Raw genomic sequence first — 23,573 nt, 5'->3', positions numbered from 1 at the left:
GATTTTAACAAGTTAGTTGCCATGGATCTAAAGGAATGGGACAAAGACAGAAATGTTTTCATCTTACATTTTATTGACCTGGCTACAAGATTTAGTATTTCTACACTAATATATAGTAAGGAGAAGATGGCTATTATAGACAAAATTATGGAAAAATGGATAGGGACTGGACTTGGAACACCAGCAAAGTTTTTGACCTATAATGGAGGTGAATTCGCTCATGTGGAGTTCAGAGATATATGTGAGAATATGAATATAACTGTCATGAATACAGCAGCTGAGAGCCCTTTTAGCAATGGTCTTTGTGAGTGAGAAAAGATTACGGATTGACCGTGCTGGCTTGAAACAAATGCTGGAGAGAAAGGAAATCTCTAAAATTAAATGGGTGGATTCAAACCATCAACTGTCGGATTGTTTTACTAAAAGGAATACATGTACAAAGAAATTATTAGGGGTCCTGGAGAAGGGTCGCCTCACAATGTAATGCTTTGAATAGTATAAGTTGTATAGAGTTTAGAAGTTTTTGATTGTTGAAATTTTTATTTGTATTGTGTATATATAAAGTTTAATTTTTTTATTTGGAGAGAAGGGAATCTGTTAATTGCATCCATGTGATTTATATCAATTAGTGTCAATTGTATTCAGGTGGTGCCTATCAAGTGGGAACTCTCTTGCATCCATTTATAAGAGAGCTGATCTTGGGTGTGGGGTGTGGAGTTCTGTGAATAAAGCCTTGGAAGCAAGTGAAGACCAGGCTCTAGTATTCTCTCCTTCACCACCAGGCTATCCAATTTATAACACTTTGCAACTGATGTAGATACTTGTGTAGATACATGGCTCAGTTAGTAGAATGCTTGCCTCTGAGTCAGAAGATTGTGGGTTCAAGTCCCATTCCTCAACTTGAGTGCAAAATCTAGGGTGACACTCCCAGTGCGAGTACTGAGAGAGTGCTGAACTGTCAAAGGTGCTGTCTTTCAGATGAGACGTTAAACCAAAGCCCTGGCTGCCCTCTCAGTTGGATATAAAAGATCCCATGGCACTATCTTGAAGAAGAGCAGGGAAGTTCTCCCCGGTGTCCTGGCCAAAATTTATCCCTGGATCAACATCACTAAAACGTTGCTGTTTATGGGAGCTTGCTGTGGGCAAATTGGCTGCCATGTTTCCTAAATTACAACAGTGACTACACTTCAAAAAGTACTTCATTTGCTGTAAACGCTTTGGGATGTCCTGAGGCTGTGAAAGGTGCTATAATAATGCAAGTTCTTTCTTTCTTTATGACAAGAGGACCAAAGTTGAACACAGCATTCTAAGGGGGAATCATTTCTCCACTGCTCAGAGTTATGCTAATTGGGTGCTAAGGTTGAGCAATTTTGCTCATTTATAATAACAAAGCAGGCACTCCCTTTTGCTCGCTCATGTACATTGCTGCTATTGGTATACTGGGTGTGTCACAAGCTAATACACAGACCTGGCAGTAATCGGCTTTCTACTTGTTACAGTTTGTTCAGAACCAATTAACAGCATGCATGCAGTTTTGGCGCAGTGTTAATAGCCCCCAGTAAATGAAGGAGCTAAAAAAAATTTAAAATAGAGCAGATGGGAAGACAGAAATGTTGTTTTAACTGAACAGCATGGGTACATAGAGGGAGTGCAACACTGAAGGATGGGAAGGTGAAGGCCATAGGAGCGGAATATCAGGAATCACCATCACCAAATGCAATGAAGTAACCATGATTGCATCAACTATATGGACTTCACAGAGGAGTATTACATAAGGACACTGACTCCATCTAACTGTGGAGGCTCTTCTCATCTCATTGAACCAGATCCTCAGGCAAGAAATAGCATCATCACTGCTATTGACAATGAGACTTACAACAATTTTAAACAATTACGCTACAGGGTCTTTCTAGTCACCATCAACAGACGTCTCACACAGTTCTTGCCGGTCTTTCTGTTGCCCCATCGACCATGTTCTCGCCCCCGTCGACCATGTTCTCGCCCCCGTCGACCTCGTTCTCGCCCCCGTCGACCATGTTCTCACCCCCGCCGGTCTTGCTGTTGCTCCTGTGTTTCCCTGTTTCCAACCACTCTAGGTTAGCTGTGCTACCGTAAAGAATCCGAGGGAGATGGGAGTGTAGAAAGTGGCTGTTCTGAATGGGTGGTGAGAGGAAGGTTAATTGGATGTGTCTCAAATGTGCCCGGCAGACTAAACGCTTCACAGAGAGATTGTCACTGCACCAAAAATCACCTAATTCCACATTGCACTGACGGTACTGTCCAGATGGTCTTCATTTCATTATTGAGCTTCCAACCCAGGGGTCTAGCTGCTGCTCCACCTTCCCGCCCTGTAGTATAGCATTTGGATGTAAAGATTACTCTTGGCAATATTAGAGGCTGAACACTTAACACATTGGTATAACCTTCCTCTGCCCATGGAGTTAATGGAGGTACTAACCCATTTAACATAAATGGGGTAATGCCTATTTTAAACACACAGAAGAATAAATTCAGTGTTTGTCTGCTATTAGCATCAATTCTAACTTCTAGGCTCTGAAGATCTAATTAAAACATCTTTCCCAGCTACTGTTTATTTCTGTCTCCAACTTCCTTGCACAAGTGGAATATGTTTTAAATGGCAACTGTGGCTCAATGGTAGCACTCTTGACTCTGAGTCAGGAAGAGGGTTCAAGGTTTTTCTGTGGGTTCAAGTCTCACTCCAGGGACTTGAGTATATAATCCAGGCCAACACTCCAGTGCAGTACTGAGGGAGTGCTGCACTGGCAGAGGTGCTGTCTTTCAGATGAGATGTTAAACCGAGGCTCCGTCTGCCCCCTCAGGTGGATGTAAAAGATCCTGTGACCACTATTTGAAGAAGAACAGGGGAGTTTGCCCCAGTGTCCTGGCCAATATTTATATCTCAACCAACATCATTAAAACAGATTATCTGGTCATTTACTTCATTGCTATTTGTGGAACCTTGTTTTGCGAAAATTGTCTGCTGTGTTTCCTACATTACAATAGTGACTACATTTCAAAAGCACTTAATTGGCTGTAAAGCGCTTTGGGATGTCCCAAGGTCGTTAAAGGCACAATATAAATGCAAAACTTTATTCTTTTACCTGCTGGGATGGTGATTAATGGTGCCAGCGTATAGCTCTCTACTCCGGAAGATATGTCATTGAGTGACGCGTGTGCACAAGGTTGAAATATAACTGAGCAGCACCTCCAATATTTGCAGCACTCCCAGAATGCTTTACAACACACATCAGGGAGTGCTGTCAGACTCGAAATGGTGTTCTACATGCTGCAAAATATAGCAACTGAGGCATCAACAATGATGAACAACAGGAACAGGTCAGGACACAGGAGGAGGGGGTGGCAGAGAGTGCAGGAAGCCAGACTGGTAATGCCCCATTGACACTTGAGGACTGACAGTCAGGAGCTGCACACATGACCGAACTGCAGCAACCTATTTCCTTTAGCTTGTTTTTTGTCCTCTTTAGTTTGGGACATTGTACAGTGTTGTTTTCTGATCAGTGAATGGGATAATGGTCCAGAGTGGAATCTCAGAAGTAAAGAACAGAGTTCTTATTCGTTATGCAATAGTGAAGTGACACATTTAATGTGATGTGTCGGGTGGTGGTCCCTGGTGAACAGATTGTATAAACATGGCTTGTATTCCATTGAGTATGAAAGATTGAGGAGTGATTTGATCGAGGTGTTTAAAATGTTAGAAGGATTTGATAGGATAGATATGGAGAAACTATTTCCTCTGGTGGGGGAAATCAATAACAAGGGGGCATGATCTTAAAATTAGAGCTAGGCCATTCAGGAGCAAAATCAGGAAGCATATTTCCACACAAAGAGCTGTAGTAATCTGGAATGCTCTCCCCCAAAAGGCTGTGGATGCTGGGGGATAATTGGAGCTTTCGAGAATGAGATCGATAGATTTTTGTTGGGTAAGGGTATCAAGGGATATGGAGCAAAGGAGGGTAAATGAAGTTGAGGTACAAATCAGCCATGATCGAATTGAATGGCAGAACAGCCCAAGGGGCTGAATGGAATGAGCAGGTTTGGTGGTTTACTGCAATGTCTCCTCAGACCATGCTCAGCATGCTGATGGCCCATAACCTATGCTGTATCCTCTCCTCTTCTGGCTGTGCTGAGGAGTGCAGGGTTTGTAGGTTTTTGGGAGCTTTTTCTATCACTTGCCCAGAGATGTGAAGTTGTATGGGTCCGTCAGTGACTTGGGAACCAGCTACTCCTCCACAACAGTCCATACTTGGAAGCCAAAGCCTCACAATCTATCTGGACACTTGTAGAAGATCTCTGAAACCCGCTGTGAATGTATCTCCACGCTTCTGGAACCTGGCTGTTATTGTGTCTACACCTCTATGACTCTGCAACATCAGGTTAAGTATTCACAAGAGTTCCTACTGTGCTGCCGTCTGTGAGCCTGCGGTGTCCCCTGCAGATGCATGTTGCTTGCTGCTCCATGTCAGACTGCAAGACAGACAACTGATCCTTCACAATAATGCATTAATTGCAATGGGGCTCCCTAGACTGCCCAGTAGGTTTCCACTGGGGCTCATTCGCATGCACCTGTCCTGAATGGTATTTCATTTGAAATCCAGTCTACACAGAGTCCCCAATTGAAACAGTAGAGACAGCCAGCAAGCTGGGCCTCTGCCCAGGGCCTGCTGGTCCTTATTGAATGTCCAAGTTGGCCCCTTCTTCACCTGTGAACTGCGTGTCACCCTGACACTGATTGCCTCGGGTGCTTGTTGGAAGTGCTGCTTGCTGCATATCATGCTGTAGATGGAGCATCCAAAGGATCTCCTTTATGGCTTGTAGCATTTCTGTGAAAAGAGAAGAAGATGCTACATGAGCAATGGGTAGAGTTATGCAAATTGATGTAGCAATATTATTAAACACTACCTCCAGCAATGCTGAAACACTTGATATAACTACCTAACATATCTCCAGCCACAATTATATTCGATAGCTGCTTTAATCCTGGTGCTTAGTTCAGATTCCATGAGCTGGCTGCATTTACACTGCTAAATGCGGCTCCTTAATCCCAACAGCAGAGTATTAGACCCAATTTATTGTGGGTCTGTGAGCATGCCGACAGTAAAAGGGAGCCAGGTTTATCAGCGGAATCCAAACTGAAACAGTTCCAGCATAAGAACGGCTTATGGCACAATTATAGTACGAGCTTGGATGATTGTCCAATTGTCCAACATTGTGCCTCTTCCCTGGGCTCGTTACAGTCTCCTTAGTTACGATCATGACGATGGCCTCCTTAAAGCAAGTGCTTTTTTTGGTTCTTTACCTGTACTGTCTGAGCTGAATTTTCTTAATTTATAATATCCTTGTATTGTCAAAATTCAGTATTTTGACAGCCAGCATCTGAGAGCTGGACTGGTTACCCTAGTGTTTGGAAAGTTAAGTAGTAAACAAGGAGGTATCGATGCATACACGCTCAAGCATTTCACACCATTGTGATGGAATGGTTCCAGGGCATCAGCTAGGTCGCTGGCATTAAAACAGCTTATGCCATCTTCTGTTGCTTTGAAACATTGGCATCTATGGGTCAGTTAGTTGAAATGGCCAATCATTCACAAGCATTCTATCAGAAACGATGGTTGTCATTCAATGTTGATGACCAGCTATTCTGAATTAATTAAACAATAGGAATTGTGTTATTTTCCCACAGTTTTAAGGGTGGGTCACCTTTGTAGCCCTTCGGTGTTTGATGGCTTGGTAGGTAAAAACCCTGACCTCACAGTCTTTAAGGGGCTGGCCCTTTCTTTCTCTTCCTCTCTCTTTCTTTGAAACATAGAAATGGGTGAATGAACCTGACCAGCCCACAACAAAAACATAGGGCCAGGTAGCTCGGGAATGGCTAGATTGAAAGTGAGCTTTAGCCTAAAGCGACAGTAGTGTTACATCATTTTTATTTTTCATGGAATGGGGAGCAAAGGAAACAGATAGATCTCACTGTGGAAATGGTATTTTGTTCATTCACATATTTAATATAAAGTAAACCAGTTTGATGGTTTGCTGTTATACCTTTAGTGCTTTTCAGTCTGCCTTCCATAAAGACATAATGCACATGGTGACATGTGTGATACTACAATAGCTGATATATGCCACAAGGGGTCTATGTTATGATCTCCAGATCATGCTAAAGTGTAACTAGATATAGGGCAGTAAACGGTGCACTCTCAATCATAGGGGATGCGAGGCCCACTTATGGGAGTGACCAGTGATACTGAACCTGAGCAAAGGTCTAGTGCAAAACCTGAAAATTGTGATGGTGGGTAATCCTTTCTTTCTGTAATGCTCAGCCTCCTCCTGTACATTGAATACCAATTGCTTGTGTAAGGAAAAGAAACTGTGTATGGAATGAGTGGCCGTCATACAGTGAAAAGGTTAGTGCAAGGTATTGTGTGTGAGTTCAAGCATTGCACAATGCACTTTGCATTACCTTGCTAGATTAAATTATAGGGCCTGAATGAGGACGTTATTTCAGTGAGTGCCTGCTGTGTATGAAGCCACATGCTTCCCAGCTGTGATTCAATATCTGCCCCATGGATGGGCCTCCTTGAGAATTCACCAACAATTTATTTTTCTTTGTTCTCTGCTTCCTGCACAAGGGTCTTCATCAACATGGATGAAATATTGGAAAACAGCCTGTCTAACACTTGAGCTGTTTGGAATGTGAAACCTTCTTGCCTGGCAGGTCCAGACACCAAGTTAACCCTCTCTGTTATAAATAGTCTCCTACATCTGCTGAGGATTCTGCTTTGTGGCTGGTTGCTCCTTTGAACGGTGGGGGTCATTTTCCTGCTCCAAGGGAATCATCAGTAAACCTGATTTCTTCTACCAACAAACCCCCATTAGGTCACAAATCTGCACACTCCACAGCCCGTGTGCTGGTTTTCTGTTAAGTGCTTCGTTGGATAGCTAAGAAATGACTCACCGTAATTACTGAGCCTTTGTGCTGATCAGTTCTTCAGTTGTGGATAAGTTGCAATGCATCTAACCTGGAAAACCCGCAACACACAAGCCAACATGTTGTCTTCGTGCAGGAAAAGGAGGGTAAAATTTACCCCCCCAATGCGATGTGTCCTTAAGAGGCTTAAAACAATTCCCCGCCCCGAGGCATTCTAAAGCCTTGGCATACATCAGGCCATACATTCCAACACCTTATCAACTTTTTAAAGTTGCTTTGCCACATTGCCTGGACATTGAAAGTGCAATCTCTATGCTTACCCCAAGGTCCCTCTCCATGTCTCCTCGTAATTTTATACGTACGACCAATAGACTTAACGCTTGTCAGTTCCAAATTTCATTTACTATAAGTCCTGAATCTCATTGCGCTTTTGTCGCTGCGCTGCTGCAACTTTGCTGGAATTGCGGGGGAAACTCCTTCACCGGGGTTCCAGTGGCAAAGCAGCAGAAATTAATGGCCATTGACGCGTTGCCCAGTTGCCCTTGTGGGGAGCATCATCCACCAGTTGGGCATGTGCTAAACTTCCCGCGGTGCCACCTGTGGTTTTCTGCCCATTTATTTTGAGCATCGTGCCCTGATCTCCCAATACGTGCGGCCGCCGGGCGAAGCTCCCAATGGGTGGCACACTCTCATAAAATTGGCCCTTCAACCTTTCTCTGCAAGTGAAAAAGGAAATAAGAGGGGCAAAGAGAGAGTATGAGAATAGATTGGCGGCCAACATAAAAGGGAATCCAAAAATCTTCTCTAGGCATATAAACAGTGAACAGGTAGTAAGAGAAAGGGTGGGGCTGATTAGGGACCAAAAAGGCGACCTACGGATGGAGGCAGAGGGCATGGCTGAGGTACTAAATGAGTACTTTGCATGTGTCTTTACTAAGGAAGAAGATGCTGCCAAAGTCACAGTAAAACAGGTAGCTGAGATACTGGATGGGCTAAAAATTGATAAAGAGGAGATACTAGAAAGGTTAGCTGTATTTACAGTAGATAAGTCACCAAGTCCGGATGGGATGCATCCAAGGTTGCTGAGGGAAGTAAGGGTGGAAATTACAGAGGCACTGGCCATAATCTTCCAAACATCCTTAGATATGGGGGTGGTGCCAGAGGACTGGAGAATTGCAAATATTACACCTTTCTTCAAAAAAGGGTGTAAGGATAAACCCAGCAAATACAGGCCAGTCAGTTTAACCTCGGAATCTTTTAGAAACGACAATTCGGGACAAAATTAATAATCACTTGGACAAGTGTGGATTAATTAAGGAAAGCCAGCATGGATTTGTTAAAGGTGAATTGTGTTTAACTAACCTGATCGAGTTTTTTGATGAGGTAACAGAGGGCTGATGAGGGCAATGCGGTTGATGTGGGACTTCCAAAAGGCGTTTGAAAAGTGCCACATAATAGGCTTGTCAGCAAAATTGAAGCCCATGGAATAAAAGGGGCAGTGGCATTGTGGATACGAAATTGGCTAAGTGACAGGAAACAGAGAGTAGTGGTGAACGGTTGTTTTTCAGACTGCAGGAAGCTATATGGTGGTGTTCCCCAGGCATCGGTGCTGGGACCACTGCTTTTTCTTGATATATATTAATGACTTGGACTTGGATGTACAGGGCACAATTTCAAAATTTGCAGATGACACAAAACTTGGAAGTGTAGTGAACAGTGAGGAGGATAGTGATAGACTTCAGGAGGACATAGATAGGCTGGTAGAATGGGCGGACACATGGCAGATGAAATTTAATGCAGAGAAGTGTGAAGTGATACTTTTCAGTAGGAAGAACGAGGACAGGTAATATAAACTAAATGGTACAATTCTAAAGGAGATGCAGGAACTGAGAGATCTGCGGGTATACGTACACAAATCGCTGAAGGTGGCATGGCAGGTTGAGAAAGCGGTTAAAAAAGCATATGGGATCGGCTTTATAAATAGAGGCATAGAGTACAAAAGCAAGGAAGTAATGATGAACCTTTATAAAACATTGGTTCAGCCTGGAATATTGTGTCCAAATCTGGGCACCGCACTTTAGGAAGGACATGATGGCCTTAGAGAGGGTGCAGAAAAGATTTACTAGAATGGTTCCAGGGATGAGGGACTTCAGTTATGTGGATAGACTGGAGAAGTTGGGGTTGTTCTCCTTAGAGCAGAGAGGTTGAGAGGAGATTTGATAGAGGTATTCAAAATCATGAAGGGTCAAGAACCAGAGGATGCAGATTTAAGATAATTGGCAAAAGAACCAAAGACATGAGGAAAAACTTTTTTATGCAGCGAGTGGTTATGATCTGGAATGTGCTGCCTGAGGGAGTGGTGGAGGAAGATTCAATCATGGCCTTCAAAAGGGAATTGGATAAATACTTGAAGGAACAAAATTTGCAGGGCTAAAGGGAAAGAGTGGGGGAGTGGGACTAGCTGAATTGCTCTTGTAGAAGGCTGGCACGGGTTTGACGGGCCAAATGGCCTCTTTCTGTGCTGTAACCATTCTATGATTCTATGATTCTATCCTCGGCACCATCTATTCTGGTATCATCAGTAAAGTTGACAAGTTTGGGCATCCATATCGATTTATGCAAATTAGAAGCAATAGGTTTCAAGCAGTGACTCCTGAGGGGACTCCCCACTCATCAACAACCTCCCCCCCCCCCCCCAGTATCAGCCTTGGCTAAATTGGTATCTTGCTTCTGAGTCAGAAGGTTGTGGGTTCAAGTCCGACTGCAGAGACTTAAGCTCAGAATCTAGCTTGACACTGGATTGCAGTACTCAGGGACTGCTACACTGTTGGAGGTGCCGATTTTCAGATGAGACCTTAAACCAAGGCCACCTTTTGAGGAAGAGCAGGAGAGTTCTCCCTGGTGTCCTGGCCAAAGTTTATCCCTCAACCAATATCACTAAAACAGATGATCTGTTTGTGTGACCTTGCCGCACCAATTGGCTGCTGTGATTCCTGCATTACAACAATGACTACACTTCAAAAGTACTTTATTGGCTGTAAAGCACTTTGGGACATCCTGAGGCAGTGCAAAGCCTTATAGAAATGTAAATTCTTTCTTTCTTTCTCCCCACACAGCACTCCGACATTGCATCTCTCACTGTCCAGCAAAGGCAGTTTAAGAACTGTACTCTCTGGAACTCTTGGAGTTGCTGGCCTGGAGTTTCCCCTTTGGGTGAGGAGCCTGTCAGTCTGTTAGGGGAGAGTGGGGGGATGTTCCGATGATTTATCTGCTCCTGTCAGGTGCCCCTCACCGCTCCCCACAGCCTCCCTGCTCGGGACCCCGTTCCACACCTGCGGTAGCCTTTGTTACAACCTGAGACACATTAACCATTTCTGGTGTGTACTGTGGCCTGCTCGATGCATTTGGCAGCAGGACCTGGTGTGAAATAAATAATAAAATCCATAAGAGCAGCCGCCAGCTTCCCTGACCCGCTGTCCTAAAACTAGCCATGTGTGAGAGAGGTGGATAATGGTCCGTCAGATCAATCTGATAAAGGTCTCAGTTGTTCTTCTTGCCCTTCGATTCCCTTTGCCATCTCTCCGGTGTTCTGTCGACCGGACCCGCTTTTGGTTTCATCTTCTCTCTCTCTGACCGCTAGGACATGCAAATTATCGTTTGGTCCCCACACATCCGCATTTGAGTGATGCAGAGATAGAGGGAGAGAGCAGCCTGTCGTCAGTGTGAGAGAGAGACACAGGGCTGTTGCAGAGCCAAAACAAACTGCAACACGTGTGCCTCTCCCTCTGCAGTCTCAGCTCGCCTTTTGCATGTCACACTCGGAGGGGAGAAAGGACAGAAGCGGATCCTGGACCATGGCTCAGAAACTCCACCCAGACATGTGCATCTCCCCGGACAACCGCGAGGCAGATTCCTCGCTGGACTCGGACAGGTCGGTTCATGCCGAGGTGGGAGAGGAGTCCTCGGACAGCGATGGAGAGCAGGAAGGTCCTCACAAACTGATCCGGAAAGTGTCCACCTCCGGCCAGATCCGCAGCAAGGTAGGCGACCCTCGGGGTGAATGCGATTCGTGTCCCTCCCACCGTCGGTGCGACTGCATCAATCGGGTTGGGAAGTTAAGGAGCAAATTGCGAATGGAAATATTGTCCCGGGCGAATCAGTGTCCGAAATGTACTCGGCATCTCAGCACTGTACCTGGGCAGGAGATCGGCATCGCCACCCCTGCGTCATATTCCGACTTGTTGCCCAGTGGGCTGTGCAACATTTCAGCAATTCGCTACAATCGGATTTCTGACATGAGAAAGGGAGAGAAGAATTAATATATAATATTAATAGAGAGAGTGGGAAATACAAATAGAGGGAAGAGAGAGGGGAATAGATAGAGGTCAGAGAGAGTAGACGGAGAGAGAGAAATCGAGAGAGAGAAGGCAGACAGACAGGAGAAATACTGAGCGAGGGCATAGAGACAGATTGGTTGGACAAGGGGCCGAAAAAGAGAAAAAAACAGAGAAAGGGCAGAGAAACAGAGAGCAGAGAAAATAATACAGAGAGAGAGGGCATAGAGACAGGCAGAGAGTGTGGACAAAAAGGGTACAGAGAGAAAAAAAGAGGGCAGAGAAAGAGAGAAGGCAGAGAGACAGAGAAAATAATACAAAGAGAGAGAGAGGAATGAGAGAGACAGTGGACAAAGAGGGTAGAGAGAGAGTCCTAGGGCAAAGAAAGGGCAGAGAAAGAGAGAAGGCAGAGAGACAGAGAGAATAATGCAAAGAGAGAAAGAGGACAGAGAGACAGAGGATAAAGAGGGTAGAGAGAGAGAGAGACAGAGGGCAAAGAAAGGGCAGAGAAAGAGAGAAGGCAGAGCGAAATACAGAGAGAGAAATACACAGAGAGGTCATGGAAATAGACAGAGAGTGGGCAAATAGAGTAGAGAGAGAGAATGTAATACAGACAGATAGAGAGAGAGAGACAGAAAGAGGGAAAGGGCTAGAGGGAGGTGAGTGAAGCTTTGGCCTGGCCAATATGTAGAGCCAGTTGGCAACAATCAGAACTGTGTCCGAGACTCAAGGGCAAGTTAATGGTTTTCAAACGGGTGTGTAAATACACTCTGTATATCCACAGGATGGGTAGGTGAGAGTGAAATGGTCTATCTGTCTCCAGGCTTTATATCATCAAGGGCTGCAGTCAAAGAAGCTGTGTGTGTATCATGTGTCTGTGGCAGTTCAAAAGAGGAAAAGGTCAGTGTTGCAAAGATGAGACAGAACCAAGAGAATAAGATATTGGGATGACCACGTTAACACTGACACAAATACCCACTCACATTAACACTGACACTAATACCCACTCACATTAACACTGACACAAATACCCACTCACATTAATTCTGACACGAATACCCACACCACGAATACTGACACAAATACCCACTCATATTAATACTGACACAAATACCCACTCACACTAATACTGACACAAATACCCACTCACATTAACACTGACACTAATACCCACTCACATTAACACTGACACAAATACCCACTCACATTAATTCTGACACTAATACCCACACCACTAATACTGACACAAATACCCACTCACATTAATACTGACACAAATACCCACTCACACTAATACTAACACTAATACCCACTCACATTAATACTGACACTAATACCCACTCACACTAATACTGACACTAATACCCACACCACTAATAGTGACCCTAATACTCACTCACACTAATACTGACACTAATACCCACTCACACTAATACTGGCACTAATACCCACTCACACTGGTACTGACCCAAATACCCACACACTAATACTGACCCTAATACCCACTCACACTAATACTGACCCTAATACCCACACACTAATACTGACCCTAATACCCACTCACACTAAAACTGACACTAATAAACACTCAGACCATTACTGACACCAATACCCACTCACACTAAAACTGACACTAATAAACACTCAGACCATTACTGACACCAATACCCACTCACACTATTACTGACACAAATACCAACTCACACTAATACTGACACTAATACCCACTCATACTAATACTGACACTAATACCCACTCACACTAATACTGACCCTAATACCCACTCACACTAATACTGACACTAATAAACATTCACACTAATACTGACACAAATACCCACTCACGCTAATACTGACCCTAATACCCACTCATGCTAATACTGACCCTAATACCCACACACTAATACTGACCCTAATACTCACTCACACTAGTACTGACCCTAATACCCACTCACACCAATACTGACCCTAATATCCACTCACATTAATACTGACCCTAATACACACTCACACTAATACTGACACTAATACCCACTCACACTAATACTGACACTAATACCCACTCACACTAATACTGACACTAATACCCACTCACACTAATACCGACTCACACTAATACTGACCCTAATACCCACTCACACTAATACTGACACTAATAAACACTCAGACTAATACTGACACAAATACCCATTCACACTAATACTGACACAAATACCAACTCACACTAATACCCACTCACACTAATACTGACACTAATAAACATTCACACTAATACTGACACAAATACCCACTCACGCTAATACTGACCCTAATACCCACTCATGCTAATACTGACCCTAATACCCACACACTAATACTGACCCTAATACTCACTCACACTAGTACTGACCCTAATACCCACTCACACTAATACTGACCCTAATATCCACTCACATTAATACTGACCCTAATACCCACTCACACTAATACTGACACTAATACCCACTCACACTAATACCCACTCACACTAATACTGACCCTAATACCCACTCACACTAATACTGACACTAATAAACACTCAGACTAATACTGACACAAATACCCATTCACACCAATACTGACACTAATACCCACTCACACTAATACCCACTCACACTAATACTGCCCCTAATACCCACTCACACTAATACTGCCCCTAATACCCACTCACACTAATACTGCCCCTAATACCCACTCACACTAATACTGCCCCTAATACCCACTCACACTAATACTGCCCCTAATACCCACTCACACTAATACTGCCCCTAATACCCACTCACACTAGTACTGACCCTAATACCCACTCACATTAATACTGCCCCTAATACCCACACACTAATACTAACCCTAATACCCACTCACACTAGTACTGACCCTAATACCCACACACTAATACTAACCCTAATACCCACTCACACAAATACTGACTAATATCCACTCAAACTAAAACTGACCCTAATAATGCCTTTAAACTAATACTGATCCAAATACACTCTGGGTTGTGTCTGTAACAAAGCCTCTCTTTATGTGGGTGGGTCATTAGCTTGACTCACTACTCTGTACCAGGGGCACCATCTAGATAAAATGGGGATAAGGGAATCTCACTCTATTTCCATTGGGCAAGAATACCCCTCGGGATGTTGACCCCATGGTCAGAGACTAGAACTCTCATCTCCACTCAAGAAGGGGAGTAGGGAAAAACCGGGGAACTACAGGCCAGTGAGCCTAACATCAGTGGTAGGAAAATTATTGGAAAAAATTCTGAAGGACAAAATTAGTCTCCACTTGGAGAAGCAAGGATTAATCAGGGATAGTCAACATGGCTTTGTCAAGGGAAGATCATGTCTGACTAATTTGATTGAATTTTTTGAGGGGGTGACTAGGCGTGTGGATGAGGGTAACGCAGTGGATGTGGTATACATGGATTTCAGTAAGGCCTTCGATAAAGTCCCCCACAGGAGACTGGTCAAGAAGGTACGAGCCCATGGAATCCAGGGTGCCTTGGCACTTTGGATACAAAACTGGCTTAGTGGCAGAAGGCAGAGGGTGATGGTCGAAGGTTGTTTTTGTGACTGGAAGCCTGTGGCCAGTGGGGTACCACAGGGATCGGTGCTGGGTCCCTTGCTGTTTGTGGTCTACATTAATGACTTGGATATGAATGTAAAAGGTATGATCAGTAAGTTCGCTGATGATACAAAAATTGGTAGGGTGGTAAATAGCGAGGAGGATAGCCTCAGTCTGCAGGACGATATAGATGGGTTGGTCAGATGGGCGGAACAGTGGCAAATGGAATTTAACCCGGAAAAGTGCGAGGTGATGCACTTTGGAGGGACTAACAAGGCAAGGGAATACACAATGAATGGGAGGACCCTAGGCAAGACAAAGGGTCAGAGGGATCTTGGTGTGCAAGTTCACAGATCCCTGAAGGCGGCGGAACAGGTAGATAAGGTGGTAAAGAAGGCATATGGGATACTTGCCTTTATTAGCCGAGGCATAGAATATAAGAGCAAGGAGGTTATGATGGAGCTGTATAAAACACTGGTTAGGCCACAGCTGGAGTACTGTGTGCAGTTCTGGTCGCCACACTACAGGAAGGATGTGATCGCTTTGGAGAGGGTGCATAGGAGATTCACCAGGATGTTACCAGGGCTGGAGCGCTTCAGCTATGAAGAGAGACTGGGAAGATTGGGTTTGTTTTCCTTGGAGCAGAGGAGGCTGAGGGGGGACATGATTGAGGTGTACAAAATTATGAGGGGCACAGATAGGATGGATACTAAGGAGCTTTTTCCCTTCGTTGAGGGTTCTATAACAAGGGGACATAGATTCAAGGTAAAAGGCGGGAGGTTTAGAGGGGATTTGAGAAAGAACTTTTTCACCCAGAGGGTGGTTGGAGTCTGGAACTCACTGCCTGAAAGGGTTGTGGAGGCAGGAACCCTCACAACATTCAAGAAGCATTTGGATGAGCACTTGAAATGCCATAGCATACAAGGCTACGGACCAAATGCTGGAATATGGGATTAGAGTAGACAGGGCTTGATGGCCGGCGCGGACACGATGGGCCGAAGGGCCTCTATCCGTGCTGTATAACTCTATGACACTCGCCAGGACTGTCTGGAGTGGGGATCAAACCCTGCACCTTCTGACTCAGAGGTAGGAAAGCTGCCATTCAGCCAAGGCTCACTCCAATACTGAGCATTACTCACTAGTAATTACAAGCTTCAGATATACTGATTTTAGCAACTGCAGTCGTTATAAAGTGCTTGCGATGGGAGGTGAATCACTTCAACATTGACAACACGATCCTACCGTGTGAGTCCTACCTCTCCCATCAGTGGGGCAGAGCAATGTGTGGATGTTAAATAGCATATGAGAAATTGTTTTTCAGTCCATAGCTCTTACAGTTAAGTTTGATCATAAAACACAGGCTGTATTAAAGATATAAGGAAGGTAATCACTAACTGCGACCACTGACACGTGTTACGTGCTGATCATTGAGAATAATTTTATGACAAGACTTTGGGAATATGATTGTGGAACAGGGCTGGGACTGAGACCTGCAATTTGTTGATGGTGAGCTGGAAGCTGCAGTGCTGTCTGGATTCTGCACACAGAACTGGCAAGGATCCACACCCCCCCCCACAGTGTAGGAGTGGACACCTTCAACCAGCACTCTGTGTCATACTGTAAATCATCGTCTGTAATGGGAATGGATTGGGTAGAGTTGAAGCAAGGGGCATTGAGTTTTCAGATTAGTACCTGTGAATTTGCAGAGTTCACTTTGAATCAAAGCCTGCTCGTTGGCAAAATATTGTTTAGTCACTGCAGCAGGAACAGTCATGAGCTCTGTGATTGAATGTAAAACCAGCTAATTCTGGGATCGTAGCACCGCACTGTTTGATGAAGCACCCAATTAGGGGACTTTAAGATGGTGGTTATCAACTTCCTAAACAATGGGTTTGCCACAGGATATAGCCTGTGACTGGGGACAGAGTGTGAAGGACCAGATGAGGAACATGCTGTACCTGCCCTGGGAGCGTTTGATGGGACAGTGTAGAGGGAACTTTACTCTGTATCTAACCCGTGCTGTACCTGCCCTGGGAGTGTTTGATGGGACAGTGTAGAGAGGGCTTTACTCTGTATCTAACCCGTGCTGTACCTGCCCTGGGAGTGTTTGATGGGACAGTGTAGAGGGAGCTTTACTCTGTATCTAACCCGTGCTGTACCTGCCCTGGAAGTGTTTGATGGGACAGTGTAGAGGGAGCTTTACTCTGTATCTAACCCGTGCTGTACCTGCCCTGGGAGTGTTTGATGGGACAGTGTAGAGGGAGCTTTACTCTGTATCTAACCCGTGCTGTACCTGCCCTGGGAGTGTTTGATGGGACAGTGTAGAGGGAGCTTTACTCTGTATCTAACCTCGTGCTGTACCTGCCCTGGGAGTGTTTGATGGGACAGTGTAGAGGGAGCTTTACTCTGTATCTAACCTGTGCTGTACCTGTCCCGGGAGTGTTTGATGGGACAGTGTAGAGGGAGCTTTACCCTGTATCTAACCCATGCTGTACCTGCCCTGGGAGTGGCTCAAATACACAGTAAAGTTTGTAGAAGGAGCTTTACTTTGTGCCTACCTGTAGTTTGCCTCACAATGAATGCCTGATACTGACCCTGGTGCTCATCTTGGTTATTATGAAATCCACCAAGCATGATGCTTGATCTCTGCTTCATTGATATCTTCATCTATCAGTAATCGTGTATATGATTTAAAACCACTTTGTTATAGTGACATAGTAACAAATTTAGGCAGGAGGAGACCACTGATCCGTCTAACCCTTCGCACCCTCATCCAACATCCCTTAAGATTACCGTGATGCATTTCTAAAAACCATGAATCTTATTTGCAGATAGAAATCTGTTCAGGCCCTTTGTCAAACCCATCATAGTCCCTAGTTCCCCCACCTTCGCTGGTAATATCTTCGATATTTTTATAACCTTTCACAGAAAACTTTGCCTGCATTCCCCATTTTTTTGTCATCCTTAATTTGAAACTATATCCCCTTGTTCTTGAACTTCATAAATGGCAGGGAAAGTTTGCTGAATCCACAATCTTCAAACCCCTCATATATATTAAATGCTTCTATCAAATCATCCCTTAGTCTTCTCTTGTCAATAGATATTATCCCAGGAGGCTAACCTGTTCTCATAACTTTGTATCCTTAGTTTAGGAATGAATCTAATCTTCCTTCTTTGCACTCGCTTCGATTAATTTCTTTTTAAAATAGGGTGACCAAAACTGTGCTCAGTGCTCCAGATGTAGTCTCCTAACATGTTGAACTCCAGATGTGGTTTGCACTGTACACTATTCCAGATGTGGTTTTCTTGCATGTTGTACTCCAGATGTGTTCTCACCAAGGCCATTTATAATTTTAGAAATATCTCTCTTTGCTTGTAAGTTGCACCTCTAGCAATACAGCCAATACTCTGTTTCTTTTCCAAACTGCCTGTGAACACTCCATGGATGGTTTATGTGAGCTGCCTACACAAACCCCAAGATTGTGCAAACATAGTTCCATTTCATATAAAGCCCACACTACCCTTCCTCGCCTGAATATCACAAGTGTATAACTTTAAACTGCATCTGCCACTTCTTTGCCAACTGACTTAGTTTCTTTTGGATTTGTGCACATTGATTATCATCACCTTCAAATTCTTCCAGATTGGTATCCTCCAACTCAAAAATTGTAAAAATTATAAACAAAAGTGGTCCTAACACTGACCGCAGTGGCACACCACTAACAGTCTGCTGCAGGCCAGATATCTCCCCAGGTACCACAACTCCTTGTTGTCTACCAACCGGCCAATTTCTAATTCAGTGCCATACATTGTTATCTATCTCCTTATGCAGTAGTCTATTAAGTGGGGCAGTGTCAAAAGCCTTTGTGACATCCAGATATACAAGATCTACTGTCTCACCCCGATCTACTAGATCCTTAACCTTCCCAAAGAAATCCAATAAATTGGTCAAGCATGACCTGCCACTCCTAAACATATGCAGTCTATCCGTAATTATCTCAGTCCCTCAAGGTGATTCCTTACACATCCCTCATCATAGGTTCAAACAGTTTCTCCAAAATTGAGATCAGGCTTACAGTTCTGCAATTTGATAGTTGATGCATAGTCCCATTTCTAAAAAGAGGAGTCACATTTGCTACTTTCAAATCCTCTGGGATGTGAGCTGATTTCAGATCAACTCTTCAAAATATTGGTATGGGGAATTCACAGTCGCGATCAGAGTCCCGCAGCCTTATCCACCTTTGGCTTCTGCAACTTCTGCGATATATCCTCCCTTGTGATATTAAATGTTCTACTCACTGGCTATCTTCATTTCCATCAATTCTCCTCCTATTTTATCTGTAAATATTGCTGCAAAAAAGAAAGAACTTGCATTTATATGGTGCCTTTTCACACCCTTGGGACACCTAAGCAGCCTACAGCCAATGGATTACTTTTGCAATACGGTTGCTGTTGTTTAGGTATTTTTGGCGGCCAATTTGCGCACAGCAAGGTCCCAAAAACAGCTAATGAATGAATAACCAGATAATCTGTGTCTGGTGGTGTTGGTTGAAGGAGGAATGTTGGCCAGGACAGTATCTCAGTGACTTTCCAGCTCTGAGTCATTACCTTCTATTATTATCTCTAGGCGGTGCAATGCTTTTCATTACATCTGATATATTTGAAGGCTTTGCTGTTCTCCTTTAACTTGACAGCAATGTTTTGCTGTGTTCTCTCTTAGCGACTCAACCATTTCTTCGCATTTCTCAGCCTTTCTTTATAAATCTCTCAATCCTGCTCTTTTCTTGATCTTTTTAAGTTTGCATGCTTTCTCCATTCTCCTAATTCCTTCTATGATTTCCTTCATTCTCCACATTGGCTTCAGTCGTATTTTACCCACAACCTATTTCAGGGATAAATTAATGTTTGGATCTTTAAAAATCCTATTTTCCTTCCATATCCTTTCTTCTAAATATTTCCTGTCATTTTAATATTTCCATGCATTCCCTCAAACCCTCAGTCAGCTTGCATAGAATCAGCTGCCTCTTACGTTTTGTCCACATCTCTTACAGCACCTCAGAGGTTTCCTTACTTCAACTTGTCTCACCACTCCCCTTTATCAGCTAACATCAAATCCAGTCTCACACTTTTCCTTCTAGGTTCCCTCACATGCTGTTTCAGAAACGGATCTCCCATAACCACGATAAATTCCTGCTCACACACAGCCCGGCCCCATTTTACATCCCAGTCAGGGTTCAGAAGATTAAAATCTCCCCAAAATCATAACTGAAAGCCAAGCACTCATCTGTGCCGTGACCTCCCACAGCAACACATCTACCCGCTTTGGGTTGCCTAGTGAACTGTAGCATCTTCCTAGCATTATAAATCCAATTCAAGATAGATTAGTATCATCACTGCTAAATCCCCTGACCTTCCCTAACAAAAAAGAGATAAAGAACTTGCATTTATATAGAACTTTTCACCACCTCAGGATGTCCCAAAGTGCTTTAGAACCAATGAAGTACTTTTAAAGTGTCACCACTATTGTAATGTAGAAACCAAGGCAGCCAATTTCTGCACAGCAAGCTCCCACAAACAGTAATGTGATAATGACCAGATCCTCTGTTTTAGTGATGTTGGTTGAGGGTAAATATTGGCCAGGACATTGGGGAGAACTCCCCCGCTCTTCTTCGGACAGTGCCACGGGATCTTTTACGTCCATCTGAGAGGGCAGACGGGGCCTCGGGTTAACTTCTCATCCGAAAAATGGCACCTCCGACAGTTCAGCACTCCCTCAGTACTGCACTGGGAGTGTCAGCCTAGATTATGTGCTCAAGTGTCTGGAGTGGGACGTAAACCCACGACCTTCTGCTCTAGAGTGAGAGTGCTACCAATGAGCCATGGCGGGCACCTACGCTGGGACCTCTATCTGTATAGAATTATATTCTAGCTGATAGGATCCAACTGGATGGTGGATTCCATCAGGTAGAGTAGAATTAGCCCTAAGATTAAGTCTCTTTGCCTTGGGCAGACCTTTCAGCCTCAGGTTCTGTCCTAGTCGCACATTGTCCCTTTGTTCTTTGTCTGAGCTTTGCACATGTCAGGACAGGAAAACCAGAGGCAATTGTTGCTTCACAAAGCAGGTGATGATATCAGCAGTTGCTGCAGACCACTAACTGACAAACAAGTTTCTTTAGAGGAGATAAGAGCCAGATCGGGAGCTCAGCTGCTGGGTTTTGATCCCCCCTCCCCCCGGAGACGTTTGTTGTGGTTGAGCTGCTGTTTATATCGGGCAGACATTTTACACGGTCATTCATTAGACTTTTACAAAATGCTATTTTGGAACAATTTCTCGCGCAGGCTGGTAAAAGAACAGCAGTAAAAATAAACGAGATTTAGGTCAAAATATAGACACCTCACCCATGCCATGTCATGGTCACAGTGTCAACCACCTCACCCCACCTCCTGCTTTAACTTCCTCTTTCTTTTGGTCTCTAATTTTCACCTTTTTCTCTTTTCCTGCCCTCAGGGTGCTGACTTGTAGTGGGGTACAATTTTTACATAGAATTACATTGAATTTCACAACACAGAAACAGGCCATTATTCCGATGTTTATGCTGCACATGAGCCTCGTCCCACTTTATTTACTTAATCTCACCCTAACAACATACCCTTCTATTCCTTTCTCCCTCATGTACTTATCTAGCTTCCCCTTAAATGTATCTATGATATTCACCTCAACTACTCCTTGTAGTAGCGAGTTCCTAATTCTCACCACTTTCTGGGTGAATTCCCCATTGGATTTAATAGTTACTATTTTATATTTATGGCCTCTAGTTTTGGACTCCCCCACAAGTGGAAACATCGGGCTATAAATTGGGCCGCATAGCACCCATTTTGTCGGCGCTACGCGGCCTTCTGAGGATCCAAATAACGTCCGGAATGCGTGTGTGGGGTGCGCCAGACGCTATCTGGGTAAAGGCGTTTGAGGACGCGCCGATAACGAATGCCAGCACCGTGTAAAGTAGGGAGAATATGCGGTAGATCAGTGTACAACGCTAATTTGAAGGGACTGATGCGATTTTGGAACTCAACGCTCCAGTCAATGCACAGTCTTAACATCGCTCAGCTGAACAGGTCATAAACAGCATGGAGGACCCTCACCAGTGCTATTTAAAGCGATCATGCATGGGTTAAGGTTAGTTGCTGGATTATTGTTTCTAGCTGCTGATTCATTTAAACCTGTTTTTGGAGGTCTTCTATACTTGAATACTAGGACTAGGGGACATAGCCTAAAAATTAGAGCCAGGACTTGCAGGAGTGAAGTTCTACACGCAAAGGGTGGTAGAAGTTTGGAACTCTCTTTGCAAACAGTAGTTGATGCTAGCTTAATTGTTAATTTTAAATCTGAGATTGATAGATTTTTGTTAACCAAAGGTATTAAGGGATATGGGGCTAAGGTGGGTATATGGAGTGAGGTCACAGATCAGCCATGATCTCATTGAATGGCGGAACAGGCTCGAGGGGCTAAATGGCTTACTCCTGTTCCTATATTCCTATAATAAAGTTTCAATACTCTACAGGGAGTGGGCTGGTTAGCTGACAGGTAACAGCAGGGCACTGGCGGAGTGGCAGGGGTGGGACAAGATTGCTGTCATCCTGAGAGAGGACAGCAGGTTCATATTCCATGGAGCCACTACCACTTGCTGCCTCCTGTTATGTGCCACCTTCTCCTGCCAGAAAGCGGGACGTGTGTCGGTGAGTGTCCGTCAAAATGTTTAGCTGATGTGCCTGTCATGGCTGAATAGCTGCCAGTGTGTCTGACCTGTGAATTGTGGGTGTGTGGCTTGCAACAGTGGTAATCTGTAAGGGTGAGAGGAAGCATCTGATTGGAAGAGTTGAGTACTGATGGAAAGATTTTGTTGGTATATGGGTGATGGGGGGTGTAGTGTGTGGAGCAGTCGATGCGGTTACTGGTGCAGTTGGTAGGAGACGCCACTTGACAGTTGAGCTCACTCACCTTGACCACTCGTATCACAGCATTGAACTTCATCCTGCACTGCATCCATGTTTGTGGTGCTATGCGCCTGGCATTGACTGCGTCCCTTATTGCCTCCCAATGCCTCGGGAGCATATGTCTGGAGGGCCTCTGCCACCAACCCCCCCACCCCCCCACAGCGGATATAGGATGTCCCTCCTTCTGTCCACCTCTTGCACCAAGGCCCCGAGTGCATCAGCAGAGAACCTTGGTGCATGCGCTCTCGCAGGCCTGGTACAAACTCACATCAGCAGATTGGTGAGGTCTGGCATGCAGATTGGAGGATGCAGGATTTAGTAGTGCGCAACCTTAATTCAATGTTCAATGTTTTAACATAACTCTTCAGTTTGTAAACATAGGGACAGGACTTGCATCTGTGTTTTACGTGTGCGATGCCTGATCTCCATTCAGACTCTGTGTGGACCCATATCTTATATTTTACAAATAAGTGGTGCAGGCTGCCTTTAAGTGGTGCAGGCTGCCTTTAAGTGGTGCTAGCCACTCGCGCGATATCAGGGCCCCCTGCTGGTGAGCAGCCACTCAGCTCGCAGATAGCGCTGGCTGCTCGCAGAAATCAGGTAAATCCAGGCAACATGAAAGTTACGTGCTGCCTGCATCTCAACGACAGGGTGCGGGTTAACTGCGCACCGCGACCCCCGCGCCCAGTTTCGGGG

General features: G+C 44.5%; 2 protein-coding genes across 4 annotated transcripts in view; one reads left to right on the top strand and one right to left on the bottom strand.

The window, feature by feature from the left end:
- Positions 1–2,036, bottom strand: part of LOC137333172 (ribitol-5-phosphate xylosyltransferase 1-like) — a 74,067-nt gene extending 72,031 nt beyond the window's left edge. Inside the window, 1 exon segment of the mRNA XM_067997358.1 lies at positions 1,947–2,036. Within this exon segment, the coding sequence (XP_067853459.1) occupies positions 1,947–2,036 (90 nt within the window).
- Positions 2,037–10,737: 8,701 nt separating this feature from the next.
- Positions 10,738–23,573, top strand: part of si:dkey-172j4.3 (diacylglycerol kinase delta) — a 288,264-nt gene continuing 275,428 nt past the window's right edge. For 2 of the 3 annotated variants that reach the window (XM_067996769.1, XM_067996766.1), the window contains exon 1: positions 10,739–11,004. In XM_067996769.1, coding sequence (XP_067852870.1) covers positions 10,774–11,004 — 231 coding nt within the window. In that variant the 5' untranslated portion in view covers positions 10,739–10,773. Of the gene's footprint in view, positions 11,005–23,573 lie in introns of all 3 variants that reach the window. The other variant, XM_067996767.1, reaches the window with a different exon arrangement.

Source organism: Heptranchias perlo, chromosome 15 (assembly GCF_035084215.1).
Source record: "Heptranchias perlo isolate sHepPer1 chromosome 15, sHepPer1.hap1, whole genome shotgun sequence".
Lineage (NCBI taxonomy): Eukaryota > Metazoa > Chordata > Chondrichthyes > Hexanchiformes > Hexanchidae > Heptranchias > Heptranchias perlo.
The sequence above is the reverse complement of the archived record's forward strand: the minus strand, read 5'-3'. Positions and strand labels throughout refer to the sequence as shown.